The following is a 23,437-nucleotide window of genomic DNA, read 5'->3' as shown; positions in this document are numbered from 1 at the left end:
TTGAGCCTTGTGACTTGGCATGTTATCCTGCTAGAAGTAGCCATAAGAAGAAATAAAGGGAAGGACATGGTCAGCAACATTACAGCAGCAGCTTTATCTGTTGATACAAGGCAGGATGAATCCATGCTCTGATGTTGTTTAAACCAAATTCTGACCCTACCATCTGAGCTCCTTGCCCATCCAACAGCAAAACCCTCACCCGGCGGAGTTTGGCCGGCAAAGGAGCAGAGTGCCTTGGGTGCTGGCAACATGGAAAAAAGTAATATACTAGCCACACTACAATGACACAACTATCCCCTTAACAAGAAGTTGAACAGATGTACAGTACCTAATAAAGTGTGAGTGTACAGTCTTGTTGAATATAAACACCTCTATTAGACCATCTTATCTCAAGGACAGGACAGAGTGAGCCATTTTTCCAATTAAACTGCTCCGGTTTAACCTTGAACTGCACTCCCACAGCTGCAGCTCTATCACAGAGTGGTGGTGAGGAGTTGGCCTCCAGCCTTGTCTATCTTAGAAACCATTGAGAAATGTCCTCCCAGCTCCTCACTGTAACAACACCGACAGTCTCAACTTCATCTCTCTCTCTCTCTCTCTCTCATACCATTTACGCCTACAGTTAATGGCTCCCAAATATTAGCTAAGCTACTGGTGCTTAGGGTGCTAAAACTGAACTGGACCAACTGGAAATACAAAGTAATAGCCAAAATTCTATTTGTTTTACAGATAACCCAGCGTGCACCAATGAGGGGATGAATTACAACAGCTACACAGATAAGCATGCTGGATAGCTTTAGCTACTTTACACAGTAAAATGACTGTTGAGCTACTGTGGTCTTATCTAAAAAAATACATATTATCTGGCCAAATTTCTATTCTGCTGAGTTTGTTGGGATTGGATTTGCACAACATATTTGACTCAGAGATAGGATAGAAAAGACACTTGAGGTGGCTTGATGAAAATGAAACATTTTTTTATCATTAGAACATTGCAGCGTTGCCCCTTTGTAACACCATATTCATCTCATACTACCTATATGGTTCACAATGAGTTGCCATGTTTGTCACAAAGGTCCACACAACATTGTGCATTTCAGCTTGCCAGATGATTTACATTCCAGGTTGCCCCTGTCTGTAACAAGTTATTTCATTGTTAGTACGATATTCAGGTCATCACCCCCACATCAAAGTAAACAATAAGAGCAAGCCATCGTAAGATGGAAGGCAAGAATCTATAAATCCATAAGAAATAATGGAGCAGTTTTAAAAGGGAAGCAGGCTGGAGTTTAAGAAATATACATTATATTGTTGTTGGACCAATGTTTGTGAACATGAGGAACTCTTAGAAATCGCAGAACCAACACCACAATCAGGTAATTCCTACCAATGCAAAGCGCTGCTTCACATACATTATATAAAAAACCCACCACAAAATGTAATATTCTGACTTAACATGTGGGCTTTTATTTTCCTGGACTTTTTTTCTGATGAAAGTGAACTGCAATTAGTCTAGGAAGAGCCGGCTAAGCTCTGGGTTTAAATACCATCTTTTACCATCAAATGACACATTTCATCTGTGTCAAATTGACAATAACGTAAGATAACATTTTTGAAGAACCCAGTGTGAATCCCAGTAACATTTCAATTCAAACAATAGCACAGGCCAACTACGGTGAACAGAATATGAACATATATATGAAGATGAATACTTTGGAAAGTTGTACACATAGTGAGCCCTTACAGAATGCTCACAAGGTTGGATCTCATAAAGACAAGATGAATTTAGAACAATCTGCAAACATGAACAGAAGGCAGCACTTTACTAATACAGAGGAAAAATGTTTAATTAAGAGATAGTACAGAGGAGATCCATGAAAGATTCCTACCCGCTTCTGCAGACAAAGTGGTGTGATGGCAGGCAAGGTGACTCTTCTTGCGTGGAAATTCATGCTTCTGCCTTTTGAGCACAATTAACTATGAATAACTATAAATGTCCGTACATAGCAACTGAAAATTAGGATAATGTACAAATCGTAGTTCTAGGGATATTTAATAATATAGCACTTAATACAGAAGAGCTTTTTCTATATGGTAACCCTTTTGGAAGCTATAGAAAATGGTGACATCCTTCACCATTAAAGTGTGAGAAACTAAGTAATGTATCCTCCCCACAACACAAACCCCTCCTTTGTCCTTGGGATTGTAAAAACTTTTTTCCTTTTCTCTACTTTTAGAAAGGCAGTTCCGATAAACAAAACTGAAAAGAAGATTTTCTCATGAGTTAAAATATACAAGGCCTGAGAAAGCTACTGTTAAATACTGCACCTGGAATCAAAGTATTAAATTCTGCCCGGTGATAATGTCAAACACAGAACATGAGCTGAAGATTTCCCAGAAAGACCATGTTTCAGATTGTTTTTGATTTATTTGTAGCCAGACACAGCTATTTTTAGTCTCAGACATAAAATACATTTCACTAAACAAACATTCCTTAGCATATTCATAACATTTTGCATATAATTTATGCATGCTGATATTAGAAAAGGATATGGGCAAAAAAAAAAAACATAGTATAATAATGGTTTAGATAATGACAACTAAAGAGTTTATTTGGCAAATAAAAAAAAATTGTAAACTTGTTGTATAATTTAGACAGTTTGCCTCTTCCTGCAACCACATTAAGACTGCCCTGTTAGATCTACATCAGGCCTAAGACTATTCATTTATTCTCTTATTTCTTATTACTTTTCAGAATTGCAATTATTTATTCCAAGGATATAAATCCTTAACCATTTAATAGTTAACCGACAATAAGCATTTTGACAGATTACAAATATCAGTTAAAAACATTAAAACAAAAAAGTAATTAATGAACATTTTTTCCATTGTAAAAGAAAAATATGCTATATAATCGATTTCACTGGTTCTCAAACTGGTGGTACGCAACCTCCCTCTAGTGATATGCAGATGGAATCTCTGATATATTTAAAAAAAAAAAACAATACTATAGAAATACTACAACATAACAATCAACAATAAATAATGTTTTTAGGAATAAACCTGCCGTAGAAACAGTCCGTAGCTGAATAGCGTAGGCCTATGCTACACTATTTTAACGTATTTTCTGAAGTGGTACGTGGTGTAAAAGGTTTGAGAAACACCGATCTATTTCTTAACTGCTAGTTAACTTGCGTTTTAAGCATTTTTTTCTGCTAAGTTTGTGGCTCTCTACTGGACAGTGCTCACAGCGGAGAGTTACGTGACACATGCCATTATATCAATGGAACTGGTTGGGTTACAGCATATCTAACGTTCTGCACACATTATGCCAGGAAGACACAGCTGACAACCTCGCTGGCGGATGCGGTGGACACAGGCTCGGACATACGCTCAGTGGACAGCTGCGGAGTTCTGTCAGTCGCACGGACACTCAAGTGGTTCCAGGAAAGTGGCTACATGTGACCACGACAATGCACGCAGCATCTGGCTGCGCGATAGGTACAACTTTGCAGCTGTGGTGCACGGATAGCGTGTCTGAGCATCCTGGAGGGGTGAACTGGGACTTTGTTGCCCTGCCTGATGATCAGTTAACAAGGGTCGGCTATCGGTCAGAAAAATAAATCAAAATTGGCATCACTGATTTATTTATTCAATTATCATCATTATTTCAGTCTTAACAATGTTCTGAAGATACTATACATTTGTATTAGTATTCATATAATGCTTTGGCACTACTGTATCTAAATAGAGTCATGCCATTCAAGCCCTTTAAGAAAGAGAGGGAGAGACATCCAAAATAGCTCTAATAGTACCCCACAGCCACAATTCCCATCTGTTTTACTGTAAGACTAGACAAAAAGGCGTATACGTGTGCCATATTTTCAGGACACACCCAAGTTCAAGCCTCAGTCTTTACCAGGTCAATGTCAAGACAAAGTTTTAAAAGGTTGACAGGTATATTTTAGTCAAATATACTTTTAAATAGTTTGCCTCTAGTTCAATATATTAAAATACACCTAACTTTCCCACTGGTACTACATGGAACTATACTAGAGTAGTCATTTCAGAAATTACAGTGAGAACAAGTGCTTGCACAAAAGATATGAGATGCTGGGGAGGGCGGATAACATTTCAGTAAAGCTGTAAATGCATGTATAAGGGAGAGACAGTCGCAGACCACAAGGAGCCTGAAAATTATTGTCTGATGAAGACCACACATACAAACTCATTCAGCCCTGCTATGTTAATAATGTATTGTATATCTGGTTAATTTTCAAACAATGCGTTTATGCCTTTTTAGTAGGGGTGTGACAAGACGCTTACTCCACGAGACGAGACACATCACGAGATTGGGTTCACGAGAACGAGACGAGATTTCTCGTCGAGGTGAAAAGTTGTCTCGTGAGGCAATGTGATGTCAGCGTGATGGAGCGTGGAATTACTATTGAAGATCCCCCTGCCACTTTTAAATCATTTGTGTGGCAACATTTTGGTTTTCCTGCGGAAATAATAAACGAAGCGAAAGAGTGACAGACAAGACGAACACAATATGTAAACATTGTAAGAAAAAAATGCCGTATACCGCGGCTAACACGAGCACTATGCAAAAACACTTACAGCACCACCACAGTTCTCTACTAACTAAGTAGTACGGCATTTTTTTCTTACAATGTTTACATATTGCGTTCGTCTTGTCTGTCACTCTTTCGCCGTTTATCATTTCTGCAGGAAAACCAAAATGTTGCCACACAAATGATTTAAAAGTGGCAGGGGGATCTTCAATAATAATTTCACGCTCCATCACGCTGACATCACATCGCCTCACGAGACAACTTTTCACCTCGACGAGAAATCTTGTCACGTTTTAATCTTGCGAGATCTCGTACAACGAGATCTTGTCACACCCCTACTTTTTAGTATGGTTTACATTGTAGTTGTGGTGAGAAAGCAGTCTGAATGTAAATATTTTGGGTCACTCAGTAAGCTAAAAGTGCATCCCAAAGAGGTAAAGCAGCTATGTTGCAAATCTTCTCTGTCACCGAAACCTTGCAAAGCTACAGTAAAAAGCCTGTACACTGCATTTGTCTAGATTACTTTTATCTCCTCACCAGAACCAATCATTGCCCTCTATTTCCTCATGAGAAGAGACAGGGAAAGAAGAACCTCCCACAACAGGCTTCATCTTTATCTGGAAACCCAGCACACTGACTTGTGACCGTGCAGACAAGCAGACGCTGCTAGTTATCACACAACTAAAATGAATTGGAATTAATGGAGCCAGAATGATAACAGAGTACAACTCCCATAACAAAGCCAACTCCAGACACATTGTCCTTGACTATGGTTGATTCAATCAAGACCCCTTGAAGGCTCTGGCAAAGTAAGAAGTCAGCAAGTAGAGATGCAGAGAGAGAGTGTATACCCACCTCTGAGCAGGGCGATTCACAGTATACTGAACCTATAAAAACAGCCAGATATATTTATATCAGTATCCGTCTTGCAGAGCAAGGATGCTAACCTTACACAGCAGCTGGATTCTCACAAAAATCACGGGATCACACACAAATCGCGGGATCACATATCACACAAAAATCCATCTTGTTAGGCTTCAAGTAATGCATTTGTGTCCAGATCAGAGTCAGCCAGACCAGAGTTGGCCGGACCAATCGGCGTCCTGTGAGGAGCAAAAGGAAGTTACAGGCGTGGTTAAGGTGTGCGCTCAAAACAACGACGGACGTGATAAGATAGATGGTTCATCCAATCATCTACCAGGTTTTTTTTTTAAGGGGCCTGCCTTTTCCCAAACAGTTTCCAATGACAGCTTCTCAGATGGTTCTGTGTTAACAAACCATCTGGGTTACAATGCCAGTCATGTTAGGATCTTATCTACTGAAACTTTTGTTCCCTGAATTTTGCCTTAAAGGCAATGCCTCCTGCCATACCCTGAAAACCAGAACCTGGCCTGAAAAGAGGTGACATTTTTAGCATATACTGGGGGGACAGAAGTCCACTACATTCAAAACAGTAAAACAATAGTAGCTATTGTCTACACACATAGCGACGAACAGGAAGCGACCACACCAAAGCACATAATAAAACTTGATAAATGTTGAAGGAGAATCATCTGCAAAGGAGATGATGAGATCGACGTAATGTAAGTCAGTGTTACAACAGCAGCCATAGCCCTATAAGGATTCACAAGCATGTGTGACTCAAATCACAGTTACCTCAACAAGTGCTGAGATTCAGGCTTGAAATTCTGAAAACGTAGCAGAGTATAAAGTAGCATAAAATGGACCTCAGAACTTCAGCAGAGTATTTGGGTAAATGTCTTTTGTTACCCAACTGCCAATTTCTGGCGCCACAAAATCTAAAGCATACCAACTGCTTGAGAGATGTGCTGTAATGCATTTTTATTCACACAACTAAATGATTGACTGACCAAATCCAACAAAATGTATCTTTTTAGGTGTCTGCACACAGTATTTAGTGCTGTCTGCTTCGGATAAGATCAGAAAAGAGTGTGAATACAGCCTATTTATTTATTTGCGTTTCTGCGTTACGAGTGTTTGAGAGAGAGAGAGAGATGCTACTTGTGTTTTACATGAACACATTCTGCATTTGACCTATTCGTATCAGACTACTCTCACAGTTTAATCCCTGGTTTTTGCGGTTTACACATGGCCCAGGTCTGTAGCTGTCATTCCCCACATCACAGTTAAACAATAGAATAATACCAGTTTGATAAACACAGTTTAACAAAGTTCAATAAAAACTTGTCACAGCAATGTTTACATTGACATTCATCAACACCAAGAAGAATATGTGGGCTGATTTTTAGAACTATTAGCTTTATTTGATCTCATTAGTAAATGTAAAAAGGATAAGATGTTTTGCGGACCTACTAAAACTCAGTTTTATTATCTAAAATAGAATCAATAATAATAAACTATTTTTACAGTCATTATATAGTGATACTATAGTTATTATGAAAATCTCATATCAAAGCCGAGCAGTGTCAAACCTGCATCAAAGCCCAGATAGGTGCAGGGTCATAAACACAGCCAACGTGTGTTGAACCATTAAAAAAAAAAAAAAATTATCCCACAACTGAAACAACATCTGAAAAGAGTAAGAGAGAGAGACATAAAGGAGCTGAACGTGCATCTAACACCAGATGACTTTCTATACTGTATATAACATACTCTATAGGCACAAAGAACGAAAACTATTTGCAGAGATTACAGAACATGACTCCTAATTCTAACTTCTCTGATTCTCACATGAATCTATTGCATTATATTGTTCTTGTCAGTGTTTAATGATATAACTTGTTGATTCAAGTTTATAATATTCAAATGATGCATAAGGTACGGCTAGACAGCTTTAGGAGAAGTTATTAAGCAGCTGAATGGAGAGATCATGAATAAATGTTTTATATGTTGAGTGTGACCCTGAGGACCCTATTACATCTGCTGAAGAGCAGAGGCTGCAACTCATAGTGAACAAACACGTAATGGTGCCTGTTGCGTCTGAAATAGCATCTCTAAAGCGGCAGGCATTTCCTCTGAGTCATATGGCTGAACTGAACACTCAACACCATCTGGACTCAACACACTGCCTGTGTGCTTCTTGTTTCTGGCAAGAGTCCAAGCATGACTGCCCACTATATTCCTGGAGAGTGTAGGCTGTGCTAGTTAATTGGACTTCCTCAAAAAGGTTTTATTTTGCCATTGTATCATGAATATAATACGCAAGTTCTTCTGTGATCTTACGCTCAAAGCCATCTTACACTGACCTTATCAACAACAACAATCCTACAAAAATGTACAGCATCATCATGTAATGCTTAATTCTGTGTATTTGTGTATGCAGTGACATTGTGCTATGGCTGAGCTAATAGTCTTACAAGCTGAACCCTTGGTATTGCCAGTGGGCACTTTTGCTGAGGTCAAACTAAAAAATGCAGAAATTTCACAAAGTAATCACTAATGTCACGGTTGGATGTCTAAAACCGTTGAGGTAGTTTAGGACACATTCTGACTTATTCACCATGCACACCAATCACAGTTGTCTTTACCTTCTTTACGTGTAACAATGCATTTTCATGTAACTGACAACACACTGACATTGTCTGCATCTAGAAATTTAGTTATCTGGAGGCTGTTGGGCTGACAGTCATGACTTGGTGGCGTTGTTATGGAAATGTACCATGACAATGCAAACACAAGGCTTAATGGGAGCTCAGATAAACCAGTTTCTCACGAGTGAAATAGCTTTAAAGCCTGTGTAAAACAGAGCCATGTCACACAGGGTCTTGCCACAATTCAGCGAAACCATTCAAATCAACTGCAGTTAAACTAAAAACATGGTCAACTAGACAAAGTTGTTTGAGATGCCTCATGACAGACGGCACTGCCGTTTTCCTAGCGTGCTCATTTTATAATCTAAGCCTGTCCTTAGTAGAAGATTACTCTTTACAGATAATTCTAACTGATGGGAAAATTACTACCCAAAGACACACTGGGAAGCTCAATGGACAATTTTAAGTTAGAAGAGTGGGTGAGGGGATGAGTGCTGCACAGTTGGAACAATGATGTCATTGGTTTCTTGGATGCTACTGAAAGAAGGTCATAACCCTGTGACATGATGATTGTGACACAGAAACAGCTGTTCAGTCTGACATATTCCCTTTGTCTTCCCAATACTGCTGCTGAAAAGACTAAGTGAGAGGCTGTCAGGCCCTTGAGGTGCAGGCACAGGCCTCCTCAGTGAGATATATAAGTAGCACTTTAAGATTTGCTAACAAGGAAGCCACATTGCAAAGTGGGGTCAACTGGGTGTCATATTGCTCCTTCACTGAGAAACTTGAGGATTATTCTCGCATATATCAAAGAAAAGGCCAAATCGCTGACCTGTCTTCAACAATAGGCTGGAGAGAGCACAGGAGAATTGGCAATCACTCTGTATTTTTCTGATGTGAATCTTTGAATCATGTGAGGATGGAATCAAGTAGAAGGCTTATTTAAGACTTTGTATATAAAGTAGAGAGACTCCAATGTTAGATAATCAAGCAATATTAACATAATGCGTGCAGAGGAACAAATAACAATTTGCCAATAACACATAAATTACTAGTACAATGGAAGCTTCAGAAAAGAGAAAGCACAACTTTCTGTACATTCTTAGCATGAAAGCAACACATGAGCACAGAGAGGTCTAATACTGCTGATGGTCCTTGTTAACTGCTGAGCTCTGTAATTTCAAGCATTCCCATGAGTCATTGCTTTGAGCTGCCCCCTGCTGCTACACATGCACACACATGTATACACACACATACACCACAAAGATACTGAAAAACCTGAAATCAACTTCAGCATACAGTATAGGGATACACATCCAGGAAATATCTAGTGGTTGACAAACCAGAGTAATTTAACAGCCCTGGAAAATGTATAGACAAAATCCATTTTGAAACCCTTGCACTTTTAAAGCAGACCCATAATTGTTAGCTTTCCAACATAATGAATGTGCTCTCTTTTTAGAATTTGGCAGTGAGTTGTGTATACACATACAAATCCACAACAGATCACAGGGTCATATTAAGTAATATTTTGCTGTGCATAATAGTACATTTTCTACTGACCTGCACTGATTGTAAGTAAGTAAGTAAAATTTATTTATAAAGCGCTTTTCACAGATAAAATCACAAAGTGCCGTACAAAAGAATAGGTAAAACAAACAATATAAAAATGTATATACATATGTAAAATTAAAGTGACACTAGTAAAAAGATTGGTTACAAGAGAGAAGTAAATAAAGTAAACAATTATTCATCACAAGTTGTGTATCATAATTTGCAGTATGTAAGTGCAAGTTGCTGTAGACTGATCTAAAAGGGGCAAGCAACAAAAACTGTAGAAAACCAAAAACACGAGCAAAAGTATGCATAAAGAAATGCGTTTGTCTACTTTAACGCAAGTTGCAAATGTTAGCATGCTCAGCTAACTAGCTTACTACCAAAAGTGGTAACTTCCAAAGCCAAGTAACACATCATTAACCAACTACATACAGTACAATATGTAGGGTTATAAGTTAAGTCTCCATTCAGGACCAACACATCAACAATAAAACAGAACATTGTAGTTTCTGTATGTATTACCAAAGCATTTATCAGAAATACAGTTAAAATACTGTAGGGGAAAATGTGAAAAATTGCATTGCAGGTTGATTTATACTTGTCAAAGCAACCTTCTACTATTATACTTTATCAATCTGGGGTGTTCTTGGGCACAGAATAGTTGGAAGTTGTTAATGAGTTTAAATACTTAGGCGTGATTATAGACTCCAGACTCTCTTTCAAAAACCATGTTTAAATGATATCCAAAAGAATTAAATTCAATCTTTGTCATTTTAAGCAAATCAGAGGATCTTTGTCAGATGCAGCTGCTCTGATGTTTCTGCACTCAATAATACTTTCACATCTGAACTACTGCATCACCAGCTGGTCTATGTCGGGTTCTACTATCCTAAAACCAGTTGAGCTTCAGTAAAAGAAGGCACTCAAAACTCTAGATTTAAAAAAAAAAAAAAAAAAAAAAAAAAAAAAACACCTTTCTCTTATCATCATTGCAACATCTTAGAGAAATATATGTTTTGATATATATATATGTTTTGTAAATGTTCCTCATTGCGCTTAATTTATTATCAGCAAAATTATTTTGCAGCCAGGGGGGTCTAGGCACTCTCCGTTGACTTGCAAGCTGGAAAAACCAAACTCTGGTCAGGCCAATCACATGGTGTATAGAGTCGGTGTGCGGGCTTATGGCTGCTGCTGCTGGAAACAGCGGTCTTCTGGAAGACTTGGAGTTAAGCTTTTATTTGAGAAAAGAACAAAGAACGGCACAGAAATCATTCTTGAAAAAGGAAGATGTGTTCGGAGTTTTGCCGACCGGATACGGCAAAAGTTTAATCTATCAACTAGCTTTGCTACCTTCTTCGTTGCTCTGCCTGGTTGTAGTGCTATCCTATTGCGTGCATAGGGAATTTGAAAGACAACCGTTTATCCCGCCCCTCGGATTGAGCCCTGTCAATGGTGAGTTCCCAGACCCAACATCTTGATGTGGGTCTGGCTTGTCAGGCTACCTGCCTAATGGTCTACAGATGGAAATTAGCCTCCGGGCTACAATCTGGCATTTTTACGTGTACTGCTGTACATGTTCATTAATGTGCATTGTCATTTTCAAAGTTACTCTAAATTTCAAGTGGTAAATCTGTCACTGTTATCACTGTCAACTGCATATGTGTCATGTTAGACTGGGAAGCGCAGTCAAGCAACAGTAACTAAGAGGGGCGGGGCTTAGTGAACGGTCAGTTGGTGACCAGTAAGAGTAAGTAAGAAAAAGAAAGAAATCAACAAAACTGCCAAAATAAACTAAAGATCTATACTGGAGTGAAAGCTTTTCCAGAACCAGCAGGTACTTCCCCATATTCATTGCATTACAAATCACACACCCTGTGCTAAAACGTTTTTACAAGAGTGGCATTAAGGCACAAATGCAATGTCTACAGGTGGTATCAGAGATCACATGTAGTGCCCATTTTTACGTTTTTTAGTGGGCACTGTATGTAGGTAGAAACCTGGGCTCTCAGAAGTAGTTACATTGTGCGTGTGGATTGTCTGAGTGTGCGGAGAGCATTTTTTATGTCCTCACTGGAACTAATTTACATACTCACACAACTGGTTCTACCATTCATATGACCTGAAGTTTCAGATAAATCACAAGCCAAACATCTAACTATGCATTTATGTAAATCTTGCCATGCTGCCTGAGGTATCACATGGAAAAGGTTACAACAGAGGCCCTTTCTTTAAATAACATGCCTCTTTGTGTCACAAACATGCTTTAGTACTGTAAATGGAACACTCACCTGAGTTGCACTACTTTTAGTCCATGGTAATAAACATTCAGAGACAAGGGGGGAGAGGGTTGAGGTGATAAGCTCAGGGAAAGGGTTTGGAACAGGGGAAGAGAATGAATCCTCTCCCTCTTCATTGCTCCTGAAGGACAAAAGACACACACACACATCACACACAGAAACAGATGCTGCATGAAATGTGGCAAGCATTGTTCACATCTTATTTCAAAAATCTATCAAAGTGCCAACTATGTCAGACTGAATGTTTGGGCAACGTGTAAAAAATTATGCACTGATCTACAATATTTTATTTAAAATATTGTGTAAATATGAAAAACATGTTTCCATAGTGCATTTTGGGTTTAATATCACTCACTTAGAGTATCATACTTGTATACAGAAGCTTCGGTGAAATGTTGGATCAAGCAAATACAGAATTTACAGTTTGTGTGATATTGCAAGAAACCTGTGGAATTTTTTTTGTGAACTTTTAAATAGATTTATACAAACAATAAATCACTTCTCTCCCTATTTTGCCCGTCAGAGTCAGTCCAGACTGTAACATCAGAATGATGTATTAGACTTTACGCTAGACTGATTTCGTAAGCTGTTACAACATATTGCTAGTTCCTCTGTTGCACGTGTCCCATAGAGGAATGGAGAGTATAAATGAAGCAGGTAATAAACACACACAAGGCTGTTGCTGCAAGGACTTGTCCTGCTCTTAACTACCAGACGACACACCCAACTCACCATCAGACTTTTGATAAGATAATGCACATGTGAGCTTCTCCTGATTTCACAATATAGTAGCTAACAGACAAAAAAAAGCATTTGAACTGCTGGCTAGAGAAAAGTAAGCTATATTACAATACAAACAAAATACATTTCATAATCTCAAAATATCCTAATTATGTGTCACTCCTCACCACCCCTAAGGTATGCACCTGCAAATGGTTGGCAGTAAAGAGTAGTCAGGCTGTAGGTTTTGTTCTTTAATCCTAAAATGCATTTAACATGTCCTTACAGGGCTCCAGACTAACTTTTTTCACTAGGAGCACAGTGGCCCCCCTACTGAAAGTTTTAGGGGCGCAACCAGAATATTTTGGGGCACACACCGTAAATCAACATGCTAACCAACTATTCACATTTCTACTAATTTCCACTGTATTACTAATAAATGCTTTGATAATAGATGCAGAAATTATAATGTGCTGTTTCAAATTCAGTGTCACTTTTGAAGATGCAACATAGAAGGCACCATTGCGGTCATGACAGTAAACAAAATATTAAAAAATATACCAACTCTAGTCTACAATTACAATGAATTCACCTTAAAATTAAACATGCATTGTTTAGGCTACTACCCTTATGATTGGGGTTCTGAACCGAGTGTCAACCTGTTGGGATAAAGGATCAGTACTTTCCCCTGTAATTACAAAGGCCATGGTTCTCAAAATAAACCAAACCTATTTATCCTATAGTTTCTCCAGGTTATTTTATTGAGTGTTACCCCTAAAGAAATAAAAGGAGTTCAAAATAAAACCCCTTGGGGTTTTCCCAAACCCGTCCCTACAACATTAAATTGAAGCGGGAGATTTCTTACTCACTGAATCTTTTTTTTTAGCCTGTTGTATTTTCATTCAATCGTTTTTAACTGCTCTTTAATGTTTCATGTAAAAGCACTTTGAGTTGCCTTATTGCTGAAAGGTGACCGGTCTGCTGTAGAAATAAAGTTGCCTATGGTCATGACAACCTGGGCCTGTCAGAAAGAACCAGGGATCCAGTTGTACAACTGTTGAGCCTGGCTTGTCTCTCAGGAGGGTGGTAACGTCAACAGCACCGTGACTGTTTTAGATATAGGGTGAGCAAACGCTGTCTCATGAAGTTTTGAAAAGCTGTAACCATACTTGAAACCACTTTAGCGGCATCACTCACTGTGACGAAACAAAACAGTTGAGGTGGTTGGGCATCTGGCAAGGATGCCCCGTGTGTGCGAGTGAGGTGAGTGTGTTCAGGCACGCACCAGCTGGGAGGATTTTCAGAAAAAGACCCAGGACTAGGTGCTCAGGGATTATATCTCCAATTTAACGTGTAAAAATGGGGGCAAATTTATGGATGTAAAATTCGGAGTTGGTTAATGTTTTCGGGAAAGGGAAGTTTGGGGTCCCCTGCTGATCTGCCCTGCCTTATAGGGCTTACCGGATAATCGGAATCAATAAAAAAAAAATGGATGGATGGATGTTTAGGCTACTACCCATTTATGATTGGGTACCTTAAGAAATAGAACCAATTCGGTACCGATACCTGCAAAAAACAGGGCCTTTTTTCGAAACTTGCCATTCTGTAATTACAAAAAAATTATTTCAGTTGTAAAAATAATTCCAAACCTATTTATCCTATAGTTAGAACATTATGTTATTTTATTAGAATGTTACACTCTAAAGAAATAAAAAATAAATCAAAATAAAACCCCTCCCTCTCTCCTCCCAAACCCGTCCCTACAACCTATTAAATTGAATAATTATTCATTTCTTACTCACTGTAACTTTTTTAGCCTGTTGTATTTTCATCATGACCGTTTTTAACTGCTCTTTAATGTTTCATGTAAAGCACTTTGAGTTGCCTTATTGCTGAAAGGTGAAAGCTGCTGTAGAAATAAAGTTGCCTTGCCTTACAACCTCAGCCTGTCAGTCAGTAACCAGGGCACAGTTGCACACTGTTGAGCCTGCTGCTTGTCTCAGAGGAAGTGTAACGTCAACAGCACCGTGACTGTTTTTAATATTATATAGCAGCAAACGCTGTCTGCATGAAGTTTTTAAAAACTGTAACCATACTTGAAACCACTTTAGCGGCATCACCACTGTGACTTCAACAAAACAGCACACACACACACACACACGATCGCAACTCTGCGCGTGTGTGCGAGTGAGGGTGTGTGTGTTTGTGTCGATCACCGCACCCAAATCTGTCAATTTAAAGATAAAAGGACAGAAACAGCCATCTTTGCTCTGACACAGCGCTCAGGTACCCTAATTTTTCGACATTTAGTCTTTTTTAAAAATGGGGCTTTAATTTCCAAATTTATGGATGTAAAATTCAGTCAGTTGCACACCTCAAAAGAAATGTGCACAAAAAGCTCACCATTTGGGGGATGTCTGGAGCCCTGCCTTATAGGGCTTATAGGGAACTAGCATCTGAATCAATAAAAAAAAAAAATATATATGTGACTACAATACCACCTTCATTTATCATATAGTAAGAAATAGTTAGATTTCAGCACACTTGCAGATGAGAGGGCCTCAGTTTCGGAAAGGTGCCATTCTCTGACTGACGTTTTCTTTACTGCTCTGTAAACACAGCAGTTACTGAGTTACTAATTATCTCCCACAAACTAACAGGTGCTTGATTTGATTCCAGGTCTTTAACTGCACTGCTACAAAAATACATTACACTCCATTGACAGCTGCATTTGGGTTGAGCCAATTGTGTTTACAGGTACAAAGTCTACACTACAGCTTTCAAATAGACGTCTAACTCCTGCAAATACAAAGGGTACTATTCTTCTGCAGGGCAGCTCACATTGTACAGTGTAATCACTACTTTTTCAGTTTTAGTGCAACTAAATTTATCTTAATTAAATCTTATAAACAGATTGGTGTCATTCATGGCAAGTGCAAAGAAAAATGAGTCCTACCTGTTCCCCCTACAGAGCGTGTTCCTGATCTTCTGGGCATTTGGTGTTGGTAAAGGAGCTCGCAAAGGGATGAGGGCTGGGCTGGGAAAGCCACTCACATTACCCTTGCCAACCTGTAAAATCTCTGCTTTCTCTCCGAGGCTTCCAGAAGTGTGTATTCCGTCCAGTGTGTTATTCATATCACTCATGTGTGCCGGCTAAATCCAAAGCATCATCTGGAGCAGAGAGAAGAGACGAGCTGTTAGACTGGAGTGTGTGCAGAGAACACTTAGAACAAGCTGGCTGGCGGGGCTCTTCACCACACCACAACTCAGCACACAAGATCTTACGCACGTGGGTGTCACTGATCGCGCATGCGTGAAGAATCATTCCAAAACCACCATGCTGATGAATCAACGCGCGCTGGGACACACACACACACACACACACACACACACACACACACACACACACACACACACACACACCTCTGCTGCCCACGGGGCTGGCCCAGTGGGGCAAAACGATCCCTCCCACCCAAATATGATCCACCACAATAAAGATATTTTTAACACAATGACTCCCAAAACAGCCATCTTTGCTCTGACACAGTAGTGTACTAATACTTGCCTAATTTGTTCAGCCTCAAGTCTTTTTTTAATATTGTTGCTTTAATTTCCCTGCTTTTGTTTATTGATATAGTTATCTTTGCAACCAGGAAGGCAAGAAATGTGCACACAAAGCTCACTTACGCAAAGGGGATGTCTTTAGCTCAGTAATGACTCTATGAGGGCCGCCTGTACTATAAAACAAACTGTTCTTTTGTCATGGACTTCGCCACAGAGATCCAAATTGCACTTTAAACTTAGTGCACTATAGAAGGCATGTGGTTGTACAGAGTAGCCAGCCCAGTGTATTGGTTGTGTTGTGGGCTGTGTCATTCAGTGACAGGCTCCACGCGGGGGATGGTTGGGATGATAACATCTTTTTGAAAAGGTAATGTGTAACAGAGTCTGACCAGGGGAGGATAGGCTATGGAGATAGACAACAGGCAGCACAGGGTTAAAACAATACCTCACTACATTAACAGAAGACAAGGCTAACTTGATTACTTTTGTAAATATGACAATGGTTATCAATTTTAATAAATTCATATATATGATTATATATATATATATATATATAGCTTTATTCTGAAAGTAAAAGTTTGTAGCTGGAGATGGAAATCAGAGCAATCTGTATGACCTGTGTCTCTGCCACAATAACACAGCTCTATATGGATTGGGTTACCTTTAAACCTGAGTACTATTATGTGCACATAAAAGCATACCATGAACACGAAATAACAGTTGATCATCAGACAACTCTGCCCATCGATATGCAAGTGCATCTCCATCTTAAGAGATGAAACCAGCAGTGTCAGTATTAGTGTCTTGAGGTTGTTTTTGGAGAGCATAGAGCAGTAGGAGATGGGGGTAGACAAATGGTTCTGCTGAGGTCCAACAGTGGACTGATACAAGGACAAGAAACCCCAGGCAGCATGAGAGGGCCAGAAATAACACATAGCCCGGAACACATTCTTTTGGTATCAATTAATGCAAATGCTAATTGCAATGGTCTAGATTGAATGTAAAATCTATCGTATTTTAGGATCTATATAACAGTGTTTCAGATAACTCAGTTTTTTACAAAATTGTAAAATAGCTGCACCATCAATTTATGCTTCGGAAATTCTGTCTGACTAACTGACAAACAGGCAGATACTGTATCTCTGTTATAATCTTTTACTACAATAGTTTTTTACAACAAACTACAACATTCATTCCGTCATATTGAGGTCTGATGACTGATTGTCCTTAACACCATTATTTACTTACAACATGGGGCATGGTTTCTGCCTCCTTGTTTGCTCTTGTGCACACATGCTATAGTATAATGCAGTGCAAAAAGAACCCTGAAAGTTGTCAGGTCATGGCTAATATACTGTATATAGATCTCCTGGATATGGTTTAATTATGACTAATTTCTACTGTAATGCATTTTGGCCTTAAGTTTACAAATAGTTTCTTTTAGATAATGATTAATCATTAAGTTATATTATTTTGCCTTTAAATGATGCACAAATTATGTTTTAAAATTATTTGATATTTTATTTGATATTATCTGATCTGTATTTTTTTAAAACAGGTGTTGTTTTGGCCCCATTGTCTATGTCAGGGGTCGGCAACCTTAGGCACGCGTGCCACCATGGGCACGCGGGACCTTAACCAATGGCACGCTGGCAATATGTGTGCAAGAGAGTTATTGATGTGTTGAAATCATGGTTGAAATGCTGAAGCACTCTCTCATCCGCATGCCAAATTACAACGTTCACAGTTGCTGACCTCATAGGTGCCGATACCGTGGGGGCTCCGGAGCTTGGGTACCCACGGAAAATACTGAGCACCCACGTGTGCCAGACTGTCAGTTCATTTTTACATTAATTTAATATTAAACATTGCAGGTGGTGCTAAGTGTGATTGGTCATGTCGGTGGCATCGATTTATAATTTCCCACGAAGCTGATTAAACTTCTCATCTCCAGTCCTATCTGTGAGAAGTGGCGCTGTCCTGAGTTGAAAGCTAGCTTACTTTACAGCGTGTGTGTTCGTGTCGGCCGCTGTCCATTTCCTAAGGTTCTGAAATGCAAACATTGTTGACTACTTTCTTTATTTAAACTGTGTGAGCACCCACGGAGGAAAACATAAATCGGCGCCTGTGCGCGACCTGTTATTTACGGTAGTTTGACTCATATCTCTGACTGGGAACAATACAGAGAGGATTACCAACGGCCGCTGGGGCAGATGAACTAACGCTAGTCTCGTTACTGTAAGGAGGCTACAATTAAACCTTGGGGAGTTAAAAGTCAATATGCACTCAGCTGTGTAGACCGGCATCAACATGTAGAAAGCGATATTTCAATCTGCTGTCTGCTCAGTCCACTCTTGTCCACCGCACTCTAGTTGTACACAAACACAGCTCTACTCTGCATATAGCACATTTTTACAAAACAAGCTAAAAGAAAAGCTGTCGGTTTGTAGTCTGTTTATCTTAGTTTGCAGGGAATCTGGAAATTTGGACAAATTCTTAAAAACTTAAGCTGTCTGAAGAAACCATCCTCTCCGCTGGAGCGGTAAATATGGACGCATTATAAGACCAAAACAAATACATGTGGCTACTTAATATGCACGTGAATGACGCAATTGTTATGTTCTTCTTCATTATTGATAATGATGCTGGTTGTGTTATTATTATTTTGCCACAGCATCGTTTCATTGAAAATGAGGCATACAGGACCTGCTTATCAGTCCATTCATCATTAAAGCTGGGCTTTTCCACAACTTTTCGCTTCAGGCTCTTTGACAGTGATATTTTTGTCAGCCCGTTTTCCACCAATCAGGACTGCCTACTAAAACCATGTTTCCATAATAATAATATACAATAATAATAATTACAAGGTCCTGATTATTACAGATTCCCTGGATATTACATTTTGATGTGATGTCATAAAAAAATGTATGTTAACATGGCACACTAATAAACAAGAAATTTTGAAAAGGGCACTTCATATCAAAAAGGTTGCCGACCCCTGGTCTATGTCAATGACATCATTGACACAGACTAATTGTTTTGATGAGGCCAAGCTGCTGCAATGACCCTTATCAGCTCTACTTTCAGTGCCACAGCACCAACTTAGTTTGTTGGCATGACAGAGTGCTGATTGCCAGGTTTTCAAGGTGTTTGTAGTAAATATAAAATGTCCACGGTTCCTTAATAAAAGAAAAGTGGGGTAGCAACTCATTAATGCCTAAACACTCTTAGGCCTACTCCAGTTTAGGAGTCACCTCCCTACTTTTGCTAAGGCCATCCTACAAGGCAGCCATCAGCAGAGCATGGACAAGGGCAAGGAGATGGTGAAAACTTGTCCACCTTGCGATCCAGTTGGCAATGGTTGCCAACAACTTGCAGCTGATGGGTGTGTCCCTATCATGGCTGTAACAAAAGGCAATACCTCTGTATCAGCTAGGAGGTTAGATCTGGTGAAGAGAACAACCTCACCTGCCCATAGGCTATTATATGGCACATGTTGCTTAACTGCCCTCCACCACAAGGACAATGAAGATATCCTTGGTGCTCCATTGGTACAATAAAGGACTGTTTAGAGAATCCATCTCTCTCACTTACTGTTGGGCTCCTCTAACTTTTCCCATCCGACCTGCTTTTGAAGAAAAATCAGCACAGGACATTTGCTGCAGTCTATGCTTTCCCTATCTGGCTTCCAATCATTCCCCACCATTTAGCCAGCTCCCCCAGAGCACCCTGTGACTGATGCTCTCCCTGGCCTCCGCCAAAGTCCATAGAATCCCATTACCACCTTCTCTCCTCCTGGGGGTGTTCTCAACTTCCAAAGAAGGAGTACTGAGCCATAGTAGGAGGGGTTAACCAAGCATGTGTGGCTCCCCTCTCATTGGCTTGATGAGCCTCAGATAATGTGGCTCTCTAGGCTGCTAGAACTAGGTTTGCGGTGGTCGAAAAGTGGTAACAATGGAGGTAGGTGGAACTGCTGACAGGGACTCATGCTGCAGCATTTTTGTATGGTTCTGGTCATTCTGGCAGGAAACATAAGTGCAAGCAGAAATGGCTCACTCTGGGCAGCTCTTCAGTACTAGGAAGTACTGTAAGGGGCATGATTGGTGATAGGCATTGTTCAACTGTTGCATTGTTTACGCTGTTTCTGTGGCTTCAAGAGAATGAAAAGTTGTGTGCTCTGTGGGTCCACCAAATGATCAGAGTAGTGTCACTCAGAAAATCTTTCCTGCTAAAGATCATCATGAGTTTAAGTCAAGCTACAGCTGTCCAGTTCAGTTTGATGCACTATGTCCATCTAATGAAATGTAAAGGTTACTACATTTGTGCACTCTTTCAGTTGGCCTATGTGGAACGCAATGGAGTGAAGCATAGCAGCTGTTGGAAACTACAGGGAGAGGGTGGATGGATTAACACTTGTGCTGCAGCAGCTTCTTTACAGCCAAAATCCCCACTAGCCCATTCATAACGTGAGACAGCAGTGATCATGTCACTTATCACCACTTGCAAGAATAATTATTGTGTGTATTCCGAGTTCCTGCTCCTAGCCGTCATTCCTCACTTGAATTCATTGCATCATTTCTGGCATGGCAAAGTTGTTGAGAAGCAAGGACAACTAACTGATTTCCAGCAAGTTGCCTTAAAATGGTGAAAATGTCCAAAGAAGCTATTGTGATACAGTACCAATGTGCATTTTCTTTAGTTTTTTTTTTTTTTTTTTTTTTTTAAGAATAGCATTAGTTTTGGTGCAGGCCCCTTGGTGACATGGCATCTAATTTGAAAATGAAATAGTTATTTTTAATGACATACTTAGCACAATGTCCTCTTGTTAATGAAGTGCTGAAATAACAGAATACTTGTGTATGAATTTAATAGGGAGGGTTCAGTCAATGCCATTTCTATGGAAATTTACAATTTAATTAATGGTTTTGCAACTGACTGTAATTAGGAACCGTTTTAGAACTACATGAGGTAAATTATTTTGTACAATTAAATAAATGTATGTGAATTATAGGGTGGGATATGTAGCCTACTTAATCATCTGTATTTTACATGGAATGTTAAAAGTAACATTGTTATTCGTTTAAATTAAGTTAAACGTTGCAACACAAAAGTCCTTGCATTTATGCACCTGAGTAGCAAACGTTTACGTTAGCTGACGTTATACTGTAAACACTGACGGCCTCGAATTCAACACTTTGGTGGACGCTGTTACAGTGAGATGTTGCAACTAGCATAGACATGTCATGGTATTTGAATAATTGAGAACAGTTGGACGAGGTTAACATTAAATTAGCTTTACTTTTGAAAGAGATGCTTTGATAATAGCCTGTAAATGTCGGGGACGTCTGCATATTCGTATCTGTTCGGCCTGTTTAGAAACTTGTGGCAGAAAGCTCGACCTTGATGAGAACTGTTTGCTAAGTTTTGAACGAACAGTTGAGAAATGCATAAAGGGAAAGCTTAGTTAACGCAAATGTCCCTTCAAAACATAATCGACGTTCGGGCTGTAACTTAACGTTACATTTTGCGAGAATTTTTCATAGTAGGTTCCAGTTGCGGCTGGTGATAATTATTTTTTGGGGGATACAAAGCAGTACTTTGAAACTGGGCAAAACAACCAGCACAACTTTATTTAAACAACTATGTATTTAAAAAGAGCAAGATAATACAAGATTCAAGTTACAAACATAAGTTACAAACATAATAAGATAGACTGAGATTTAGTTTAAACTCACAACAACAGAGTAACTTTGTTTAACTGTAGTGTTATTTTTTTTCACCCCTGTCTTCATTTAACTCCTACCTTGGGCATGAAACTAATTGCACCCACAACCAGTACTACTTTCAATTTGAGATTATGCAAAATAATCTTTTACCAGAAGTCTAGCATGGCTAAACTAAATGATTCAGTATGGTAATCAAATTTAGATAGGCCAATTAGGTTCAAACCCAATGTACTCAAACCACAACTTAAATATCAAAAACAAAGAAAATTAGAAATGTAAAACCAAATTAACAAAAAACTGAGATCTCTCATTTCATAGAGATAACCAGGGGAATACTAAATCAGTCTTTGTTCAACCCTGTTTCATTAGTTTAAGTGCACTCAAGTTCCTACCACCACCCTTAGCAGGGTAAAACTGTCCATCCTGGCTCCTCAGAGAATGGAGTAGGGAAACGACGGGAAAATCCTGTGAGTAGTGGAGATGATGATGGCGAAGGTCTAGTGAGCGGTAAGAAGATGGTGATGATGAAGATGAAACCCAGGAGGCAGTATGACGGCGGTGACTTGAGCAGCACAGTTCTGTCTCTAGTAGAGTCTCACCAAAAAACCAGCCTGCACAAAACGTGAAGAATAATCACTCAGTTGTCCATAGTAACAGTTCACTTGTGTTTCTCCTCAAGATACAACATATTCTTACATACTACACATTTTAACCACATTTCACTTAAACATTTTAGCTTAAACTCAATGTTATGTCCAAATTAATTGACTAGCTTACAGAAAACATAGCAGTCACAACTAAAGAACGGAAAATACATATCGCTACATGTCTGTAGCTGAATTAACCAACAGCTAAGTTAATATTTTCCTAAATGTACAATGACAACAATTTCAATATTAACCATACCCTTTTATCAGGTTCATCAGGTTAGTAGCTAATTCCGACTGGCTTTAAAACACAAATCAAGCAACAATTTTCAAGGTAAACAACACCGATAGTAGTAATTTGCTGTTAGCTAGCTAGCAGCTAAGATAACTCACCGGAATATTCAATTCACACGCCGTTTGGACGGGGTCGGCAGCTCCATGACGTTGTATAACTTCTCTTTCATCCTTTCAAGAATCTCTCCTTGTTTATTGTTGCTAGTTTTCTACTTTAATCAAAGTGGTTAGACCATTTCAACAACACAGGAGCTACCTGCTGGCGCTACTATTGTGTCCACGTTCACTCTCCAGTAGCGGCCGGGGGAAGAGTTGAATGATAAGGTGTTGAGAACCAGTCAGATTGGATAAAATAACATGTCTCCAATTCTGATTCGCCAGGGACGCAGCGAGGTGCGTCCGGAGGAGAATCTTTAAGAAACCAATTAGAGACCAGCTTCAGGTCACATGCAGGCCGGAAGTTTAAGGACTCACGTACACATCCACTTGGCCGTAGTCCCTGCAGCCAAGAAACCGGAGGAAACATATTGAAACATAGAAAAT

General features: G+C 39.4%; 1 protein-coding gene and 1 long non-coding RNA gene across 3 annotated transcripts in view; both read right to left on the bottom strand.

Moving 5' to 3' along the window:
• Positions 1 to 15,910, bottom strand: part of grb14 (growth factor receptor-bound protein 14) — a 30,148-nt gene extending 14,238 nt beyond the window's left edge. Inside the window, exons 1-2 of one of the 2 annotated variants that reach the window (XM_028590854.1) lie at positions 15,620 to 15,910; positions 11,935 to 12,064 (exon numbers count right to left, since the gene is read on the bottom strand). In XM_028590854.1, coding sequence (XP_028446655.1) covers positions 11,935 to 12,064; positions 15,620 to 15,807 — 318 coding nt within the window. In that variant the 5' untranslated portion in view covers positions 15,808 to 15,910. Of the gene's footprint in view, positions 1 to 1,889; positions 2,166 to 11,934; positions 12,065 to 15,619 lie in introns of those variants that run through there. The other variant, XM_028590856.1, reaches the window with a different exon arrangement.
• Positions 15,911 to 21,837: 5,927 nt separating this feature from the next.
• On the bottom strand, positions 21,838 to 23,198 carry LOC114563763 (uncharacterized). Its single transcript, XR_003693680.1, has 2 exons — positions 22,994 to 23,198; positions 21,838 to 22,564 (listed from the first exon to the last, which is right to left on the bottom strand). It is a non-coding gene; the product is annotated as an uncharacterized LOC114563763 (long non-coding RNA).
• Positions 23,199 to 23,437: the final 239 nt, after the last annotated feature.

Source organism: Perca flavescens, chromosome 11 (genome assembly GCF_004354835.1).
Source record: "Perca flavescens isolate YP-PL-M2 chromosome 11, PFLA_1.0, whole genome shotgun sequence".
NCBI lineage: Eukaryota > Metazoa > Chordata > Actinopteri > Perciformes > Percidae > Perca > Perca flavescens.
The sequence above is the reverse complement of the archived record's forward strand: the minus strand, read 5'-3'. Positions and strand labels throughout refer to the sequence as shown.